The sequence below is a fragment of the Spinacia oleracea genome, chromosome 6 (genome assembly GCF_020520425.1).
Source record: "Spinacia oleracea cultivar Varoflay chromosome 6, BTI_SOV_V1, whole genome shotgun sequence".
In the NCBI taxonomy this organism is placed as follows: Eukaryota; Viridiplantae; Streptophyta; class Magnoliopsida; order Caryophyllales; family Amaranthaceae; genus Spinacia; species Spinacia oleracea.
This window is the reverse complement of record NC_079492.1, coordinates 20,563,710-20,586,411: the sequence shown is the minus strand read 5'-3', so window position 1 is coordinate 20,586,411 and position 22,702 is coordinate 20,563,710. Positions and strand designations below refer to the sequence as shown.

General features: G+C 37.4%; 1 protein-coding gene across 1 annotated transcript; it reads left to right on the top strand.

Moving 5' to 3' along the window:
• Nucleotides 1–2,026: 2,026 nt before the first annotated feature.
• On the top strand, nt 2,027–21,467 carry LOC110781412 (uncharacterized). The gene is made up of 13 exons (XM_056831999.1): nt 2,027–2,250; nt 3,064–3,370; nt 3,465–3,695; nt 3,802–4,101; nt 4,226–4,648; nt 4,751–5,026; nt 5,127–5,339; nt 5,426–5,772; nt 5,859–6,062; nt 6,155–6,262; nt 6,340–6,421; nt 6,505–6,625; nt 21,358–21,467. The coding sequence occupies exons 1-13, from the start codon at nt 2,027–2,029 to the stop codon at nt 21,465–21,467; spliced, it is 2,946 nt and encodes a 981-aa protein (XP_056687977.1).
• The last annotated feature ends 1,235 nt before the right edge of the window (nt 21,468–22,702 follow it).

Below are 22,702 nucleotides of genomic sequence, written 5' to 3'. Positions count from 1 at the left end.
TCGAATGTTAAGCGCCTAGTGTCTCTCTCGGACCTTAGGTTGATTGGTATGAAGTCTCATGATTGTCATGCACTGATTAATGTATTTTTGCCAATTGCACTTCGTGGGATATTGCCGAAACACGTGAGACATGTTATAACAAAACTTTGTTTGTTTTTCAATTCCATATGTGCTAAGGTGATTGATCCGGAGACTTTGGATGCTTTGCACAATGATGTTGTTGAAACTCTATGTCGATTTGAAATGTATTTTCCGCCTTCTTTCTTTGATATAATGGTGCATTTGATTGTCCATTTAGTCCGCGAAGTCAAGTTATGTGGTCCGGTGTTCTTAAGATGGATGTATCCTTTTGAGAGATTTTTTAAGACTTTAAAGGACAAAGCAAGGAATCCGGCTAATCCAGAGGGTAGTATCATTCGGGGAGTCCTTAAAGAAGAGATTTCTGGATATCTAGCTGAGTTTTTGTCAAGCCTTGAACCAATAGGACTTCCAAAATCTCGACATGTTGGTAGGCTCGCAGGGGAGGGAGTAATTGGTAAAAATGTGATATCTCCTCCATCGGAGAGGAAGAAGAAGGCACATCTTTGTGTGTTGCAGCATCTTACAGAGGTTCATCCTTATTTAGAAAAGCATCTGCTTGAATTGCAACATTGTAATCCTAAGTTGAAGGAAAGAGCGTTGATGCGGGAACATAATCGCACATTTATTGAATGGTTTAAGAAGGAAGTTGGAAAGAAACAAGACCATGATGTTTCTGATACGATCAAGTGGTTATCTCGAGGTCCTCGACTATGTGTTCGATCTTTTGAAGGATATGATATCAATGGGTTCACATTCTACACTAGAAGGCAAGATGAAAAGAGTGTAGTGCAAAATAGTGGAGTAAAGGTTGTTGCATCATCTAGGGTCTATGCAAGCGCTAAGAATAAAAGGCCGGTTGATTCAACACAATCATATTATGGTGTTATCGAAGAAATATGGGAGCTTGATTATACCTATTTTGTGATCCCTGTTTTTCGGTGTCAGTGGGCTAACAACCAAAATGGTGTGAAGCGAGATGAAATTTTCCCGGGTTTAACCTTGGTGAACTTTGATCGACTAAGTGACAGTGACGAGCCATTCATTCTAGCATCACTAGCTAAGCAAGTTTTTTATGTGGTTGACAATATTGATCCTAGATGGCGTGTTGTTGCCCAAGGAAAAAGACATATTTTGGGTATTGATGATGTTGTAGATGAAGATGAGTATGATGAGTATGATGACACACCTCCGTTACCAATGGTTGTTCAACCATTGCCAGAAGGGGAGGATGCAAATAATACTAATCATATGCGTACAGATCATACGGAAGGAATATGGGTTACGAATCGTAATTGAAACATACATGTGTAAGTTCGGGCTTCACTTCTGATGCAGTGTTGAAGTTTTTGACTTTGTTCTTTCTATTCATATCTGAAAGCCTGTGCGCCTTGGAATTTTTGTTATCTTGACTACTTAAATTTGAATAGTGAAGGATACTTGTGGATATTAATTCATATTTTTTTTCTAAAAATTCAACCCCAATCAATTGCCACTTGTATTGTGAAGAGGAATTGCAGTGATAGTCTCCTACTTTATCCCTCCTATTTAAGTTACTGAGAGTCTGATACTTCTAATAACTTGACTAACTTTATCTGGTTTTTTCACACAGGTGTAAACTTGGTGAATGTCGTATCCTCTTATGTGAGCAAGGTTCCAAGCACAGGTTGCAGAAATTGCAGTTGAATTTTCCTAGGTTAGTTTTCAGTACATTTTGTCTAATAATATCAATTACCTGTTCTTGTTTGCATGGCTTTGTGATTGGTAACTTAGTTTCTGATGTTTGCTTTCTGGTGGTTGATGATGGATAAGTACATAAAAACCGTTTTGAAGATGACTTTGTTTACAATTTGATACTTTGCTTACAGTATGGTGTAATTTACATGTTTGAAGGTGAAGATTTGAACTCCAGAATCATCAAATTAGACCAGGAATAGAAATCTGAGTGATGTCTAGAAACTGTCCTGTTCCTGAAGTTTCAAAACTTACAAAATTTGTAACTTGTGTCATCCATAACCAGAAAAGCAGCATGAAGTACTGTTTTAGCTTCTCAGTTCTTTCCAATGCAACTGAAATTAAAGAGGCTGATCAGTTCTTTCCAATGCAACTGAAATTCATCAAAATAAACAGAGATTCTTTGGCCAATTGCACTAATCAACTCAGTGAAGTACTGTTTTAGCTTCTCAGTGCACTGATCAGTTCTGTTCTATGCACTGATCTGCACTGCCCAGATCAGAACTGTGCAGATCAGTGGACAAAACTGATCAGAACTGTGCAGTTATGTGCACTGATCTGCACAGCTCAGATCAGAACTGTGCAGATCAGTGCACAGAACTGGTCAGTTCTGATCAGTTCTGTGCACTGATCTGCACAGCTCAGATCAGAACTGTGCAGATCAGTGCACAGAACTGGTCAGTTCTGATCAGTTCTGTGCACTGATCTGCACAGCTCAGATCAGAACTGTGCTGATCAGTGCACAGAACTGGTCAGTTCTGATCAGTTCTGTGCACTGATCTGCACAGCTCACATCAGAACTGTGCAGATCAGTGCACAGAACTGGTCAGTTCTGATCAGTTCTGTGCATTGATCTGCACAGTTCTGATCTGAGCTGTGCAGATCAGTGCGTAGAACTGGTGAGTTATGATTTTTTTTTTGGGTTGTTTTTTTAGGTGAGGTTTGATTTGGGATTGTTTTGCATGTTAGGTGTAATACCATAAGGCCATTATTTTAGGTATAGCTTTGTAAATGGCCAATTGTAGCATTTTGCCCTTAATATAAAAAAACAAGACATAATGTATACACAACCTACCCGTTGTCTACTTGCCCATGAATTTGTTTTGTAGGCAGATTTTCATAGTCTTCATTTGAAACATGTATCAATTTTATTATAACTGAAAACTGAGTATTGCTCTCTTTTCTAAGTATTGCTCTCTTTTCTAAGTATTGCTCCCTTTACTGAGTATTGCTCTCTTTTCTTTGTTGCAGGACCGTAGCTACCATGGATGATCATCGTGATAATGAAATACAGGGAATTGATGGAGCTAGTCATCCTACGGGGGAATCACAAGGTACCAACACTAGTAAAAAGACCAAATTCCGTGGTCCGTCAAAAGGAGTTCAAGCCAAAAAGCCTATGCATCTTCAGTATAATCAATATGGAATCCCCGATGGAGAATGGTCAGGAGAATACGGGAAGCAAGTTGGGTCTTGTGCTGCTAGAATTAACATTAATGTGAAAGAATATTCAACGTTAGATGAACACACAAAGAAGGGGTTTTGGGAGGAGACCAAGGTAAACATTGAATAAAAACTTGATTTGTATTCTCCTAGATTATCTATTTGTGTAGCATACGTTTCTAACAATCTCTTATCCATAAAATTAACAGCTTCTGTTCCACATTATTGATGATCCGGCTAAAAGGAGAGAAAAATATTTTCATATGTGTGTGGCGAAACGCTTTGGAGCTTTCAAGTCCAGGTTAACGCGGCGTTGGATAACTAAGAAAGAAAAAATGCCGAAACATCAGAAAAATGACATGCCTTGGGACATCTACCATCAAATCACAGAGGATGATTGGAAAACATTTGTGATGGAACGAAACAAGCCGGAGATGTTGGTAATAATGAATTTACTTTGCTAGATATTTTTTTATATAATTATATGATTAGTTTGTTGTTGCCATCTTTAAATGTTGGACATGTTCTTTATGTGTTTTTTGACAGGTTCGTAGAGAAAAAGCAAGTAAAAGTGCATTACAAAACAAGCACCCACATCGCACAGGCCAAAAGGGTTATGTTAGAAAGAGACCAGAGTGGATAAATGATGGGCGACTACCGCCAGAGGCAGCTTTAACCCTCTCAAGTGGCTCCTCCTCAGTGACCTCATCACTCACCACAGCGCCAGATAGATTTAAGAAGTTTAGATCAGTAGAGTGGATCTTGGCTCATCAAGTTAAAAACAAAGAGGGAAAGTGGGAAGTTGACCCGAATGATAAAGAAGCCGTAAATATTGCTAAGATGGCTGTAAGTGCATATGAAATTTTACGTTCTATATCCTTTTCTTTCCTAATTCCTAGTTCTATTGCTAAGATTGCTTCTCCTTTCCATCATGTATACCATCTAATTTTTACTTTCCTAATTCTTATAGTTGGAGTACATAGAAGAAGAGGGAAAAGGAAATATTTCATTCACCCAGGGAGAAGATGCCCTCACCAAGGCTATGGGAAAAAAGGATCACCGTGGGCGTGTCAAGGCAACAGGTGGAGTTAATGTCGGTTACAAAGTTGCTTTCGGTCCAATAGACCGAAGTAGTAGATGTGGCCATATTGAACCATCACCGGAGGCTATCGAATCAATCAGAGCTTCGGTGAGAAGGGAGTTTGAAGATCAATTAGAGAGAAAGGTGGCGGAGGCCCTCCAAAACCAACTAGCCACATTGAAAGCAACCGGTCAACTAAACACCCTCTCTACCCCCGCACTTGATTCTGCTCTTGTAAGTGATGAGTTTGATGTTAACCGTGCACTCGTAACCTGTTGTCCGAGTTCATCGCAGCAACCACGCGAGCTGAAGGTATATATTCTCTATAGTGCATACACTCAAAACACCCCTAGCTAGGTTTTTAATATTGTACTTTGTAGTGATTTCTGAAATTTTGTAAATTTATTTGTGAAGGCCATAACTCCATGTCGTCTTGCCCTTGAGGATAAAGTTTTGGGTAACAAAGTGATAGTGGCAGATGGTATGGCGTACCCATTGGATGGTTCGTTGCACCAACACTTTAGATCGATGAAGCCTAGTCATTATAAGGTCCAAGTTGATTGTATTTACGACGGACATGATGATGACACTCTTCCGGTACCTACTGGAGATGGATTCAATAACTTAGGCAGGGCTCTTGCTAGTTTTGTGCAATGGCCAATTCACTTGGTGATTTTCGAAGAAGACGAGGTATAACTTTTTTATTATTAATTTGTCATTCATTGCGTTATGCATCTGTTTAGAATTAGATTCAGAGCCTTGAACTCCTTTGGTTTCTACCTCTGTTTAGGAGTACTCTACTCCACGCCCAACAAAGAAGTCCAGGAGTCAGATTTTTGAAGAGGTGGTTGGTAGCTCCAAAGAGAAGAAAAACGAATTAATTGTCAAAGAGAAGACAACAGAATTAGTTGTCAAAGATAAGACAACAGAATTAATTGTCAAAGAGAAGGCAACACTTGATTTAGGGTCCAAAGAGAAGACAACACTGAAGTTAACGGCCAAGGTAAACCATATGCTTCCCACTCCCCTGTGCTTCAACACTGAAATCAAAACTGAACTTTTCATGCTAGCTTAACATTATTGTTACAGGAAAATTCATGCTCAAATAAGTTGGAGTCGAAATCGAAGTCGAAGAACTCTAAGACGGCCAAAGAGATGGTAGGTAGTTGTGATCGTAAAACTGAAGAATCAGCCGCCAAAAGTAAGAAGCAAAATTTGGCAGACGACACAATTCAAGGTCTTGGCCCATCATGCAATTATTTGAAGTTTATCATCAATACGGCGCCCGGTGATGTATATAAAAATACTTCAATCCCATTGCCCGCTTCGGTTTGGCATTATGACGAAGATCGACAAACTTATGTAAATGAGGTTGACGTTGAAGAGTTCCTTAGAGGGGCGTGCCTCAACATTTCAGTGATCCAAGTCTATATGATGTAAACTTTTCCATCGATATTTTTGTTTTTGGTTTTGTCAACTATAATAGTTTTTGAAATTTTTGCATTATACATTTACTTTGTAGGTGTTTATTCCACGAACACACCTTTGCATTTGACAACTCTCAGATTGGGTTTGTTTGTCCCGAGGCAATGTCAAGCTCTAGAATCAAGGCCAACCCTCAGGCTGCATCAATGTATTTGAAAGTAGTTTTCAATGCTGAAATTGAAAAGGAGAAGAAGGGTGATCCTAACATTACCAAGTGGTTTTTGATCCCATACCATCAAGAGTAAGTGTTAGAGATTGATCGATATTTGGTAAATAGCTATGTTATTGTTATTTTCATGCATAAGGTTGCAATAACATTTATATATAATGCAGAAATCATTGGATTTTGTACGTGTTAGACCTACGTAGAGGTTGTGCGTATATTTTCGACTCTGCGATAGGTTCCAACCGAGAAAATAGTGCATGGGGAATCTTGTGTTTGTAAGTTACTTTCAATTCTTTTTAAGTTATTTCTTTTCGTGCCGAATCAGATTCATGAAGTTTTACTCAACTTCCAGGGCATACCAAGTGTACAAGTTTAATGATGGGATTTGTCCGAATAGAGCGACTATGCAGGGGTTGAAAGGCTTCCATGTAAAGGTATATCATGCTTACTAATTAGCTTTACTTTTTTTTTTGGGTAACTACTTGGATATATAATTTATGATTTATCTCCAAATCAGTGTGCTCAACAAGTCGGCGCCCGCGAGTGTGGCTATTACGTTATGAAGTTCATGCATGAAATAGTCACGTTACACCATAACACTGATGAGCGATTAGACAATGTTCGTTCTTTTACCATATGTTAGTTGAACTACTAATACTAGTACTTTTACGTAGTAGAATTCTTAATTTACAAGTAGCATTACTTATCATGTTACTTATTTCAGGCTTACACTCCAAGAAATGCGCCTTATACCGATGAGGAAATAGATGTGGTTCGTGAGCAATGGGCTAAGTTTTTTACAACCGAGTATTTATTTACTTAGGTTGTTTAGACACAAAGATGGAAGCGTTTATATCTTCATGGATTTGGTAAAGTTCTTTAATTTTTCCATAATTACAAGTCTGCTGGATTTGCTAATTTATTGCTTTGAATACTAATCTGCTAGTCTTGCTGCTGCTGCATGTGAATTCTGATCTGGTGGTCTTTAGAATTTCACTTCCATCTGTGTGTTTCTCCTCTGTTTGCTTCTATTGCTGCTTTGTATGTTATTGTTTCTACTCATTCGAATCTATTTATGCACATTCAAGGCTCATTAGGTCGTTATAGGTCATGTTTAGAGCTAAAATGACATTTCCGCTTCCAACTTTGAACTAAAGAACCTAAGGACTCATTTGATTCTTATTACATGACTAATATACATAGTTTTAACTTTCTAAAACTCATTCGAATCTATTTATGCACATTTAAGGCTCATTAGGTCGTTATAGGTCATGTTTAGAGCTAAAATGACATTTCCGCTCCCAACTTTGAACTAAAGAACCTAAGGACTCATTTGATTCTTATTACATGTCTAATATACATAGTTTTAACTTTCTAAAACTCATTCGAATCTATTTATGCACATTTAAGGCTCATTAGGTCGTTATAGGTCATGTTTAGAGCTAAAATGACATTTCCGCTCCCAACTTTGAACTAAAGAACCTAAGGACTCATTTGATTCTTATTACATGACTAATATACATAGTTTTAACTTTCTAAAACTCATTCGAATCTATTTATGCACATTTAAGGCTCATTAGGTCGTTATAGGTCATGTTTAGAGCTAAAATGACATTTCCGCTCCCAACTTTGAACTAAAAAACCTAAGGACTCATTTGATTCTTATTACATGATTAATATGCATGGTTTTAACTTTCTAAAACTCATTCGAATCTATTTATGCACATTTAAGGCTCATTAGGTCGTTATAGGTCATGTTTAGAGCTAAAATGACATTTCCGCTCCCAACTTTGAACTAAAAAACCTAAGGACTCATTTGATTCTAATTACATGATTAATATGCATAGTTAAAACTTTCTAAAACTCATTCGAATCTATTTATGCACATTTAAGGCTCATTAGGTCGTTATAGGTCATGTTTAGAGCTAAAATGACATTTCCGCTCCCAACTTTGAACTAAAGAACCTAAGGACTCATTTGATTCTTATTACATGTCTAATATACATAGTTTTAACTTTCTAAAACTCATTCGAATCTATTTATGGACATTTAAGGCTCATTAGGTCGTTATAGGTCATGTTTAGAGCTAAAATGACATTTCCGCTCCCAACTTTGAACTAAAGAACCTAAGGACTCATTTGATTCTTATTACATGACTAATATACATAGTTTTAACTTTCTAAAACTCATTCGAATCTATTTATGCACATTTAAGGCTCATTAGGTCGTTATAGGTCATGTTTAGAGCTAAAATGACATTTCCGCTCCCAACTTTGAACTAAAAAACCTAAGGACTCATTTGATTCTTATTACATGACTAATATACATAGTTTTAACTTTCTAAAACTCATTCGAATCTATTGATGCACATTTAAGGCTCATTAGGTCGTTATAGGTCATGTTTAGAGCTAAAATGACATTTCCGCTCCCAACTTTGAACTAAAGAACCTAAGGACTCATTTGATTCTTATTACATGACTAATATACATAGTTTTAACTTTCTAAAACTCATTCTAATCTACGTATGCACATTTAAGGCTCATTGGGTCGTTATAGGTCAACAACGTACTTAATTATCTCTATAGTCTGCAACTATATCTTTTAATTTTATGCTTCAATGGAATGTAAAGACAATATCGTGAGTGTAAACTTTGGTACTCATATATATTTTCCTTCCATGCAACTTGCAGGCTAGGGATCGAGTCGATTGGAAGAAAGTCAACACGACCTTACTTAAGGTTTGTAATGCATGATCTAAAGGGACCTAAGTGGCTGGATTAGAGACATTTGTTAGATTAGCTCTCTAGCCTTTTGTCTTTAGTTGTTAATATTAGTTGTAATTTGTTAGACTAGCTAGGTGTTTAAAAATTGTAAACATACGTACTATATATACGCTTTGCTCTGTTGGGTTAATATAAATGAAGTTAATGTAATGATTTATTTATCAAAGATAAGCAGATTCATACCTTTGCTATTTTGGTGTTGATTGGGTACAGGTTTCAATACTCAATGGAGTATATATCTAGTTGTGGTTATTGCCGCCTATTTTATATTTTAAAAGAATTTGGAAAAAAAAAATTAATGTTGTTGAAGGGGGCTTTTAATGTACGCCTCAACAACATATGAATTTATGGCGCCAATGTACAGGTATTGGCGCAAAAATAAGGACCTGTTGAGGGGGGCATTTAAGAAGTGAGCCTCAACAGAGGAGGCTGTTGAGGCGGGCTTCTTAAATGCCCCCCTCAACAGGTCCTTATTTTTCGCGTTTCTGTAGAGGTTGTTGAGGCGGGCTTTTGAAAGCCCCCCACAACAGATCACCTGTTGAGGCGAACAAAGCCCGCCTCAACAGATCACTGAGCTGTTGAAGCTACGTCTGTCGCAGCGGGTCTTGTTCGCCTTAATAAACCCAAAATGCCCCCCTCAACAGGTATTTTTTCCACTAGTGAATCTAATCTTCATTATTCATTGGTCGTCCACCTTTCAATGACCTGGATTAGGGATCCTTTGTGACTTCAATATTCAAGTTCACTTATGGGTGTTTCTTTGTCGAAGAATCCATCTTGACATCCCATTTGAATGATTTGAATCACATGGACTTATCATTTAATACTAAACCAAAATTAAATGAATATGAAATAATAAATTTCATAAATATGAAATGGTTAAACCAATTGTTTTAAACATAGATCTAACAAATGTTCTAAAACAAAACATAGAAAATCAAAGCCAGTCTCCAACATGCTTGATTCCCATGGTTTCTACATGTGCGTTGTGCTTCACTTGTGGCAACGGTTTAGTCAATGGATCCGCGACGTTGTCGTCAGTTCCAACCTTGCAAATCTAGATTTCTTTCCTTTCAACGATCTCTCGAAGTATATGAAATCGCAGCAGTGCGTGCTTGTACTTCTGGTGACTCCTAGGCTCCTTTGCCTGGGCAATGGCTCCGCTGTTGTCGCAACACAAAGCCACTGGTCCTTTAATGGAGGGGACAACCCCAATTTCTTCGATGAACTTCCGAATCCTAACATCTTCCTTTGCTGCTTCTAAGGCAGCAATGTACTCGGCTTCAGTTGTAGAATCCGCAACAGTGATTTGCTTAGCAATTTTCCAGCTTATTGCTCCGCTGTTAAGGCAGAACACAAACCCAGACTGTGATCTGAATTCATCTCTGTCGGTTTGAAAGCTTGCGCCGTATAGCCCTTAACAATCAACTCATCTGTACAACCATAAACCAGAAACTAATCCTTAGTCCGTTTCAGGTACTTTAGGATATTCTTGGCAGCAGTCCAATGTGCCTCACCTGGTTCTGACTGGTACCTCCTCGTTGCACTGAGTGCAAACGAAACATCCGGCCTTGTACAAATCATAGCATACATGATGGATCCAATAGCCGAAGCGTATGGAATTCCTCTCATATTTCTACACTCATGAGATGTTTTGGGAAACTGACTCTTTCTTAGATATGTGCCATGTGACATGGGTAGATGGCAACTCTTGGCTTCCATCATATTGAACCTAGCTAGCACTTTGTCAATGTAAGTTTTCTGGCTTAGTCCAATCATCCTCTTAGATCTATCCCTGTAGATCTTGATGCCCAAAATGTACTGTGCCTCTCCTAAGTCCTTCATTGAGAAACACTTACCAAGCCAAGTCTTTACAGACTCCAACATAGGAATGTCGTTTCCAATAAGTAGTATGTCATCAACATACAAGACTAAGAATGCAATTTTACTCCCACTGACCTTCTTGTATACACAAGATTCGTCCTGATTCTTGATGAAGCCAAACTTATTGACTGCTTCATCAAATCGTTTATTCCAACTCCTTGATGCTTGCTTTAGTCCGTAAATGGACTTCTTAAGCTTGCATACCTTTCCTTGATTCTTTTGATCGACAAAACCCTCTGGGTACGTCATAAACATTGTCTCTTATATAACACCATTCAAGAAGGCAGTTTTGACATCCATTTGCCATATTTCATAATCATGAAAAGCGGCAATCGCAAGGATTATCCGAATAGACTTAAGCATCGCGACTGGAGAAAAGGTTTCATCGTAGTCAACGTCGTGAACTTGCCTGTAACCTTTTGCTACCAATCTAGCCTTGTATATGTATACAATTCCATCTTTGTCTTTCTTCAATTTGAAGACCTATTTGCATCCGATAGGTGTAAACCCATCCGGCAAATCTACCAAATCCCAGACTAGATTTTCAGACATGGAGTCTATTTCAGATTTCATGGCCTCTAACCATTTAGTGGAGTTTGGGATCGTCATAGCTTGGTTGTAAGTCATAGGTTCATCACTATATAATATGAGAACGTCTAAGTTTTCAGTCAAGAGGACGCCTGTCCATCTGTCCGGCTGAACCTTAGGTCTATTTGACTTACGAGGGGAAACAACGTTTTGAGGAACTACTCCCACTGGCTCTTCTAAAGAACTTGGAGGTTCTTCAGCCTGAACTGCTTCTAATGAGTTCTTGATTCGTTGTTCGTCTCGAATCTCTTCAAGGTCTATTATTCTCCCACTTGTCAATTTGGAAATATCATTTCTTTCCAAAAAGACATCGTCACGAGCAACGAATACCTTGTTGTCTGACTTGTTGTAGAAGTAATACCCCTTTGTTTCTTTTGGATACCCAACGAAGAAACATTTGTCAGATTTTGGTTCGAGCTTGTCCGAAATTAATCCCTTGACATATGCTTCGCAACCCCAAATCTTTAGAAAAGAAAACTTTGGAAGTTTCCCAGTCCATAATTCGTATGGAGTCTTTTCAACAGCTTTTGACGGAGCACGATTCAGTGTGAGTGCTGCTGTTTGCAACACATGTCCCCAAAATTGTAAAGGAAGTTCGGCTTGACCCATCATTGACCTGACCATATCGAGTAAGGTCCTGTTTCTCCGTTCCGACACTCCATTCCATTGAGGTGTCCCCGGAGCAGTCAATTCAGAAAGAATACCGCATTCTTTTAGATGGTCATCAAACTCGTGGCTAAGATATTCACCTCCTCGATCTGATCTTAGAGCTTTGATTTTCTTGCCATGTTGATTCTCTACTTCATTTTGAAATTCTCGGAATTTCTCAAACGATTCAGACTTGTTCATTAAGTAAATATAGCCATATCTACTGAAATCGTCCGTAAACGTTATGAAATAGCTGAACTCACCTCTAGATTTCATACTCATAGGCCCACATATGTCCGTATGTATTAGCCCCAATAGTTCGCTTGCTCTTTCTCCCACCTTTGAGAAAGGTTGCTTTATCATTTTGCTAAGTAAACAAGATTCGCATTGATCAATCTTCTCCAAGTCGAATGATTCTAGAATTCCCTTTAGTTGAAGTAATTCCATGTCGTTTGTGTTTATATGGCCTAATCGACAATGCCACAAAAATGTGAGATCCGAATCACCAGTTTTAGCCTTTTTAGTATTTATGTTATAAATGTGTTTGCTCGTATCTAGCACATATAGACCATTTTCTTGTTGTGCTGAACCATAAAACATTCAATTCAAAGCAAAAGAACAACTATTGTCTTTAAATTGAAAACTAAAACCTTTAGAGTCCAAACTTGAAACGGAAATAATGTTTCTGGTGATACTAGGAACATAGTAACAGTTTTCTAGTTCCAAAACAAAACCACTAGGCAAAGAAATAAAATAAGATCCTACGGCTAATGCAGCAATCCGTGCTCCATTTCCCACGCGTAGATCCATCTCGCCTTTATCAAGCCTTCTACTTCTCCTTAGTCCCTACGAATTGGAACATAAGTGTGAGCCACAACTAGTATCTAATACCCAAGAAGTAGAATTTGCAAGATTACAATGTATAATTACATAAATACCTAAAGGAGAAGCAACATTTCCGTCCTTCTTCTCTTCCTTTAGTTTAGGGCAATCTCGCTTGTAATGACCAATGTCATTACAATTGAAGCATTGCAATGTAGATGGAGAACGATTCTTCTTCATTTTCTTCTTGGAGGGCGCCAGTTGCCCTCCTGAAGTAGACGGAAATGCACCCTTGCTTGGGATCTTCCGCGGAACCTTTTTCTTGATTTTCTTACTCTTTACTTTTAGCGACGCTTGCTTATCACTTTCAAAGTCCAATTCATATTGATGAAGAAAATAAATTATCTCACTAAGAGTGTTTTCCCTTTTCTTGGAGAAATAGAGTAATTTGAATTTCTTATAACCAGGCTGAAGAGAATTCAAAAGTATTCCCGCGGCAGCAGAATCTGGGAATGGATCACCAAGTAACTCAAGGTGGTTGAGAAGCCCAACCATTTTCTTTGTATGAGTCATAATTGGCGTTCCATCTGTCATTTCAAGATCAATGACCCTTTCCCTTGCCTTTTGTCTTTCGACGTCAAAGCAACAACCCAGTGGAGAATTAAGCTTTAGATCCCCAAATGAATTTACCAATTCAAAGATATTTTGGTCGACATGTTGACCACCGTGTGGGAATCTACCACGACATATATCCCTAAGATGCCTTAGGAGTGCCCATGGCTCGTATGCAACGAACCTTGCACTCCAATCCTTGGGGATTGAGCCAAGAATAAGATCCATCACTAGCGACATGTGGTTCGCCCACGCACAGTGCTTTTCTGGAGTCATATCCTTTGAGTAATAGTTGGGGATGGGATGGTGAACTACATATTCAATGTTGTTCCACCTGAGGACTTGCCGAAGCTTCCTCTCCCAATCAAGAAAGTTTGATAGGTGCAATTGTACATCCAGAATTTCGGTTACTTTGAGTGTTGTTTTGATTGCGGCCATTTGATTACTACATTTGAAAAGAATTTGCAATAAATAACCATTCATAACTTAATAACTATAAAATAAATGCTAGCATGCAATCATTAAAGCTATTAAACATTTCATTCATGCAAAAGCAAAAACATGGTCCAAAAATGAATGAAACGATTCCAAGACCCTAAAAGTCCTAAATCCTTAAGCAGCTTTGGCATATCTTAAGTAGTTTAAGATTCTAGGTAAGCAAAACCTATTGCTAGTAATCTCCAAATTACTCTTGGTTAATAAATTAATACCATAATTTATCCCATTGCCACAACATAATGCTATTGTTGTTTGAGTTGAAACCACAATCAACGTGCTCCTTTGGGACGCCTTACCCTCTAAGTCAACTAATATAGCACCTCGCTTTGGCGTAAACCTACTACGTTAGATCCTTAGATTTTTGTAAGTGCTTGATTTGGAAGGCAATTTTTTTAAACTCAATATTACTTTGGACCTAGTTGTTTCTATGTTGGTTCGATTATTTAGTCAACTTAATCTAATCGAGTCATACAAACAACCTATTCATGCTTAATATACATATATTCAAGCATAAAATATATAAAGTGCATAAATAATAGGTGAACTAGTACGGCCCAAAACTTCTTGTCTTTAAGCATCCAATCTTCCTTCACCATCTTGTTAGCTTGGCATCGTCTTGAATCTTAATTCAATTGCTAACTTAAAGTTCTAAACTTAGAAATACTTGAAAATAATAAAATTACATCAAAACTTCCATGGTGCGCAGACCATATTTAATACTTTACATACAAAGATAGAACGGTTCGCAGACCGTATTTAACTATCCTAAAATGGCCATACTAGTCACTTGGAGTACCTGCATTACATAAAATATACATTATATGCATTCACCCATTCGTATGCTAAAATGAATGGCCCATGTTAATTATGCAAGTATTTACGTGAATTAATTAAAATTCACGTTCACATAAACGCGTCCTAAAAGATTAATCAATTTCCAAATTATTAATCCTTAGACTTTATTCTAATTAAAATTGAATTTAATTAAAATAATGCGACCTACGAAAATAATTAAAATAATTATTTCATTTTTAATTTCATTTAGTGGCTCCCACTCAAACCAATAATTAATTCGGATAATTAATTATTTAAATATTAAATTAAAACTCGCAGCCTGGCCCAAGTAAATATAATAATTATTAATTATCCCGTTAGCCCAAATTAATGCAAACATAAAAGTCAAGCCCAACGAAAAACAAAAAAAAATTGTTCGTGTGCGTGCGTGGGCTAGGCTTGCGCCCAGCCCAAGCATCGCACGGTGTGGCCTACGAGGCACACGAGCAAGGCCCATGCACCTCGCTGTCGCGCACACGTACCCACAGCAAGATGCTGCCCCTGTGTGCTTCGTCGCTGCGCTGCGCAACGCAAGGCGAGGTGCGTTGCTTGCTCGCAGCCATCGCAAGCCAAGGCCCTGCGTTGCTTGCCCCTTCCTCGCCCAGCGCGCGCGGCACGTAGCATGCTCGCTGCTGCCCGCGTCGCTGCGGCTCGACACGGATGTGGCAACCCGCGTGGCTGGACGAGCCACACGTCCACCCCACCCTTGTGTTCGTGCCTTTGGTTTGTACTACGGACCAACTCAATTAAAAAATATATTAATTTCACGAACGTTTTCATTTATGTTATTTTTCATAAAAAGTTACAATTTTTATTTTCGAAAAAGAGCGATTTTTACGATTTAATTAATTAACGACAATCCAATTTCGTAAAATATTAAATCAAGGCTAACTTTATTCAAATTTTAAGAAAGAACGATTTCAACTGAAAATTTGAACTTTTAAATAATCAAATCTAAAATTTTAAATCGTTCTAAACATTTAAATTTCAGATATTAATCAATTTGGTTCAAGTGTTGATTAAAATTAACGAAACTATTCAAAATTCTAATCCAATAATTTTTAAAATTAGCCACTGACCATGAAATTATATTCCCTTTCCCAATTAACCCAATTATTAGATCTAAATTTTTTTAAATCAATTAGCGATCTAAAATTTACGAATTTGGGGAAAGAAAAAAAAGGGTTTATACTCATCGAAAATGGCTGAAATTTTTACAATAGATCAAGAAAATACCCAGGAAGATTGTGTAAAATTTTCAATTAATTTCGAGTAGTTTTCGTCGACCAATTAATTGAAAAACCTTCCGAATTTATTAATTTTAATTCGAAATTTAACAAAAACGCCCAACAAAACACAACTTCGAGGCCTGTTTTTGCAATTCTGTTCTCATGAGTTGATCTTAGAAAATCGTTTTCAATCAGATTAGGGTCAGAAAAGTTGAAAACCCGAATCTTTTTGATTTCAGAACCTATTACGCAATTAATCCAATAATTCATAAAAAATTCCAAAAAATCAACAAAAAATCCCAAAAATTCGACAACAGGAAAAACAATAAAATTCATGCTAAAACATGCTTTGAATACATAAGGCTCGTGATACCACTGTAGGGGAATACAGTTAAACATACATAACATGTGCGGAACAATCCCCAAAGCCAGGAAACATGTATAAAGCACAAATTAAGCAAACTTACATTCGAAGCGTGTTTTCCCAAGTAATCTGTCAACGAACACGAACAAAGACCTCCACTTTTTGTTCCTCTACTTGGTTCGCCGACACGTTCAGATCCGCCTTGATTATTGTAGCTAAGACAAAGTACAAGGGTTTTCCTCTTTGGGAAGAACAATTTTCACAGAGAGAAAACTGAAGAACGTAATATTCAGAATTAGGTTTAGGGTTGGAAAACTTATGTGTACAGTGTGTGTGAAAAATATAATTAACCTAATTATATTTAGTGTAACCGGCCAAGACTAAGTGGCCTTGACCGGCCACACCACACACTCACACGGACTCCCGCGCACAGCCCACACTGCAGGCCGAAGCCCACAACACGCAGCCGAGCAGCATGGGCCATGGGCCTCGCTGGCTCGCTTCTGTGCTGCTGCGCGTTAGTGCGCGCGCTGCCATGCCCCGCGGGATGGCTTTCTCGTTTTCTTGCGAGCTTGCTGCATCGTTGGGCCTTGCGCGCTCGGCTCGACGGGCCGGCAACTTCGATGCTCTTCGTATTCGCGACTAATACCTTACGGCTATTATTTATCGTATCGTATACGACGAATCACCGTCGTACGATACGATTATTCATTTCGCCCAGCATACAAATATTCGCGATAGGATATACGATTCCGACGCAAGGTCGTATCGTATAATACGTTTTGCAAAACTAATTCCCGAAAAGCTATTATATGAATTTCCGATTCATTTAATCCGGTGATCTGTTACATGCCATTGGTGTGACCTTCACTAGAGGAAAAAACATCATAAGTTTCCCTTAAAATAGGCTTATAAGTTTCCTTTATAAGTGCCACCTATGGCTGGATCACTTTTGTAAAATTATCAAAAGTTTCCCTTAACAAGGGCAACTTATAAGCTTCACATAAGTTGCTCTTGTTTGCAACAAGGGCAACTTATAAGCTTCACATAAGTTTCTCTTGTTTGCAACAAGGGCAACTTATAAGCTTCACATAAGTTGCTCTTGTTGCAAACGAGGGAAACTTTTGAATTTTTTTTTTTTTTTTAAAAGTCTGGAATATAATTCCTAATATTCTGCAATATAATTTTTGAGTTTGCAATATAAAATTCTGCATTATAATTTATAGAATACTATTTCACCAAACATCAGCTTGACATTCCTCAAAAATGATATAGATTTCAAATTTCCAATAATATTACCGAATTAATTCAAATGTAATTAATTAAATCGATAAATAACTAAAAAATGTAAGAGTCACGGATAACTACAAGACTGCTCTATTTATTACACTGAGGGTAGTTCACAATTAATGAAGTAAGTAGCCCACTTGTCTCGAATCTCATCCAACTCCTCTTTGGTAAAGGGCCCCTCCCTTGGAGTTTTGAAAACCTTTAAAAGAACAACATACATGCAAACCAATAAATTAAATTAAGTTTGATATGCGAAAAAAAGAAGTTATATTGGTCACGAAAACAACTTTCTGAGTGTACTAAGATTCATTTCAAGTTCTTTATGCACATCTAAGGCTCATTTGGCTCGATATAGATCATATTTGGCCAAAAATGGCATATTCGATCCCAAATATCAACAAATGAACCTAAGGACACATTCTAAATCTTTTTCATGATTCATATGATTATTTATATGTTTATAAGACTCATTTCAATTAAGTTCGTTATTCACGCATATGGATCATTTGGGTCGATATAGGTCATTTATGGCCAAAAATTGCATTTTTTAACCTAAGTACCAACAAACGAACCTCTTTCCACATTCTAACCATTTTTCATGATTTATATGATTAGTCAGATGATTATAAGACTCATTTCAAGTTCGTTATAGACGCCTATTGGTCATTTGGGTCGATATAGGTAATTTATGGCCAAAAATGGCATTTTCGATCCCAACTACCAACAAACAAACTTATATCCACATTATAAACCTTTTTCATGATTTATATGATTAGTTATATGATTATAAGACTCATTTCAAGTTCGTTATGCACGCCTATGGTTCATTTGGGTAGATATAGGTCATTTATGGCCAAAAATGGCATTTTTTATCCCAAGTACCAACAAACGAAATTATATTCAAATTATAAACCTTTTAAATAATTCATATGATTAGTTATATGTTTATGAAACTCATTTAAAGTTTGTTATGCACGCCTAAGGGTCATTTGGGTCGATATAGGTCATTTATGGCAAAAAATGGCATTTTCGATCCCAACTACCAACGAACCTATTTCCATATTCTAAACGTTTTTCATGATTCATATGATTAGTATATGATTATAAGACTCATTTCATGTTCTTTATGAACGTCTATGGGTCATTTGGGTCGATATAGGTCATTTATGGCAAAAATGGCATTATCGATCCCAACTACCAACAAATGAACCTATTTCCATATTATAAACATTTTTCATGATACATATGATTTGTTATATGTTTATGAAACTCATTTCAAGTTCGTTATGCACGCCTATGGGTCATTGGGGTCGATATAGGTCATTTATGGCCAAAAATGGCATTTTCGATCCCAACTACCAACAAATGAACTTATATCCACATTCTAAACCTTTTTCATGATTCTTATGATTAGATAAATGATTATAAGACTCATTTCAAGTTCTTTATCCACGCCTATGGTCATTTGGGTCGATATAGGTCATTTATGGCAAAAAATGGCATTTTCGATCCCAACTACCAACAAACAAAGTTATATTAAAATTCTAAACCTTTTTAATGATTCATATGATTAGTTATATGTTTATGAAACTCATTTCAAGTTCGTTATGCACGCCTAAGGGTCATTTGGGTCGATATAGGTCATTTATGGCCAAAAATGGAATTTTCTATCCCAATTACCAACAAACGAACCTATTTCCATATTCTAAACGTTTTTCATGATTCATATGATTAGTTATATGATTATAAGACTCATTTCATGTTCTTTATGCATGCCTATGGGTCATTTGGGTCGATATAGGTCATTTATGGCCAAAAATGGCATTTTCGATGCCAACTACTAACAAACGAACTTATATTCAAATTCTAAACCTTTTTAATGATTCATATGATTAGTTACATGTTTATGAAACTCATTTCAAGTTCTTTATGCACGCATATGGGTCATTTGGGTCGATATAGGTCATTTATGGCCAAAAATGGCATTTTCGATCTCAATTACCAACAAACGAACCTATTTCCATATTCTAAACGTTTTTCATGATTCATATGATTAGTTATATGATTATAAGACTCATTTCATGTTCGTTATGCATGCCTATGGGTCATTTAGGTCGATATAGGTCATTTATGGCCAAAAATGGCATTTTTGATTCCAACTACCAACAAACGAACCTATTTCCATATACTAAACGTTTTTCATAATTCATATGATTAGTTATATGTTGATTAAACTCATTTCAAGTTCGTTATGCACGCCTATGGGTAATTTGGGTCGATATTGGTCATTTATAGTCAAAAATGGCATTTTCGATCCCAACTACCAACAAATGAACCTAAGGACACTTTCTAACCCTTTTTCATGATTTATATGCTTAGTTATATGATTATGAAACTCATTTCAAGTTCGTTATGCACGCCTATGGTTCATTTGGGTCGATATAGGTCATTTATGGCCAAAAATGGCATTTTCGATCCCAACTATCAACAAACGAACTTATATTTAAAATTTAAACCTTTTTCTTGATTCATATGATTAGTTATATGTTTATAAGACTCATTTCAAGTTCGTTACGCACGCCCCGTTCGTTATTTTTTTTGCATCAGTTTTCTGTTTTTTAGAAAACTAAGAACAAAAATATGGAAACCACATAAAGAAGTTTCCACTTTTTTGTTGTCATTTTTCAAATAAATATGATTATTATAGGGATGTCAACTTAAATATTAATCATATGTAAGTTCATAAATATGATTAATATTGCCGGAATCAGAAATATTGCCGGAAACGGAAATATTACCGGAATCGGAAATATTATCGGAATCGGAAATAAATTCCGGAATCAGAAATGTTAAATATTTGTTCGAAACGGAAATTAATTCCGAAATCGGAAATATTAAGTATTGTTCGAATCGAAAATGAATTCCGGAATCGGAAAAAGAATCGGAAGCGCGGCGTACGAAATAAACATCGGACGAGCTTGCTAGACGCAAGGGCCCAGGACGAAGCCAGGCCTGCGCCTAGCGAAGCTCGCGCAAAGAGAGCAGCAACAAAGCAAGCAGCCCCGCCCCACCAAGGCAGGCCCAGCCAAGCGCAAGGCAAGGCCAGGCCCAGCCAAGGCAAAGCAGCAGGCTGGCCGCGCCCTCGCATAGGCCGCGTGCCAGCACTGCTGGGCCGCGCGCGCACAACGCCCTTCGTAGGCTGCTTGTGCGTGTGTGTTGTTGTGTTCGTGCAAGCCTCGAATCCTTAGTCGCTTAGGATTTGTCCGGTTAGATTGTTATCCTAAATCCACTAGAGTTAGTCGTTTAATTAAACACTAAAAACAAAGGATTATTTTAAGTATAATTCTATTTGAATTAGTAAACTGCATCCTAGTGGATTTCCAAGTCCGATAATTCCACCCTATAAATAGGTGAAGAATAATCACAATTTATATACATCATATTCATAAGTATTCATATAGTTTTAAGATTATACTAAGCTGAACAATTTGCCAAATAATTAAGTTCAAATAACATAAAACCTTAGACTATATTCTAGTTAATTGAATCTAAGGCGGATCCGAACGTGCTGTGGACTATCTACGGAGGGACTACAGTTGGAGTCCTAAACTTGTTCTTGTTCGGTTAGGGATTAGCTAGGGAAGGCACGCGTCACATGTATGTATCCTAAATTATGCTAATTGACTATGTGGCAATTAATTTGGATTCCTGGCTTTATGGTTTTTCCGCATGAAATATATGTTTTATATTTGTCATAACCTAACACCTAGGATGTACTCCAATACATTGTGACAATCTGCCAGCATTGGCCATTGCAGCCAACCCTGTGCACCATGAAAAAACCAAGCTTGTTGATATCGACTGCCACTTTATCAGAGACAAGGCAACTGATGGTGTGATTCAGCTAACCTACATAGCTATCAACTAGATGATGTGTTCACTAAGCAACTTACTACAAAGCAACAACAACACCTTCTGTCCAAGCTTGGAGTTTGTTCTTCCACTGCACTCTCAGCTTGAGGGGGGGTGTTGAAAGAAGAAGGCAATGGCCCAATCTGTCAGCCAGTCCACAACAAATTGCTAATTTGTTTCTCCTAGTTTTATGCTATTTTCTATGTTGATTCTGTCACATGACTAAGTTTGTCTGTTAGTGTCATGTGATGTCCTAAGATAGCTGTCATTACTTGATTGGGCACAACAAGAATGACCTAGGGATCATTGTTTGTTCAGTCTCCCATATAAAGGCTTGTAATGCACCTTTGTGGGCATCACAAAATGAATGAAAGAATTCAGTTTGCTGGCAATCAGATTGAACAAATGCATTCAATATTCAGGACGATCCTCATTATATGCCAGGCCTGACTGTGGGATGTGCTCTGATTCCACAAGCAGTTATTTGCCTGGTTTATGCAAGGGTTGTTCATTAGCTACCATAGCATTTATCTGCCAGAAAACACAACAGTACCATACATATACAGTAGAACAAGTTTTTGCCTTTTAAGTGTGCGGTGGGAAGAATATCTTGACTTGGTAAATCTTGTGGAGAATTGTAGAAGATAATCAGGTTTTTTTGCACAAAGTTTCATTCCCACTCAATACTCCCCAAAATAGTAATGTTCATAATGAAAACTTATCCAGAAAAAGAAACAATTTAGAGCGAACTAACATTATTATGGGAGTCGTACATTAATTTTCCTTATAAATTTACATACAAATTCGTTTTCATTAAAATCATTTTTCTACCAAACGGGTCTCAAGCGCTAACTATAAATACAAAAATTATACGCTACTACGGTGAAATAGAACAAATCCCTAATTAGCAACTGCATGGCCTAGATTTTGTCAAGACAAAACTTAGGCCAAGCCCAAAGCATCTCACACTCAAACAAGACCAACCGTTGGGCTTGGGGGCGTTAAGATTTGTCATGCCAAAGTACGTGTAGGCCACACTAAATGAGACATCAACTGGTCTCGAGATAAGCTGGAGCAGGTCTGGTTCCCTATCAATCGGATCTAGACTTGGCAAACGAGTCGTTTAGATAGGATTCGGATTGGGTTCTAAACCTGGTAACGAGTTGTTTATCGGGTCCGGGTCAGTTTAGTCAGATGTAATGAGATCCCATTCAGTTAACAATACTTTTTTTCGGATACGGTTAAATACCA

Coding starts and splice junctions, on each gene's coding strand:
- LOC110781412 (XM_056831999.1), top strand. CDS start 2,027: ATGTCTAGAAACTGTCCTGTTCCTGAAGTTTCAAAACTTACAAAATTT. Junction 5,027..5,126: donor TGATTTTCGAAGAAGACGAG/GTATAACTTTTT, acceptor ACCTCTGTTTAG/GAGTACTCTACTCCACGCCC. Junction 5,340..5,425: donor CACTGAAGTTAACGGCCAAG/GTAAACCATATG, acceptor TTATTGTTACAG/GAAAATTCATGCTCAAATAA.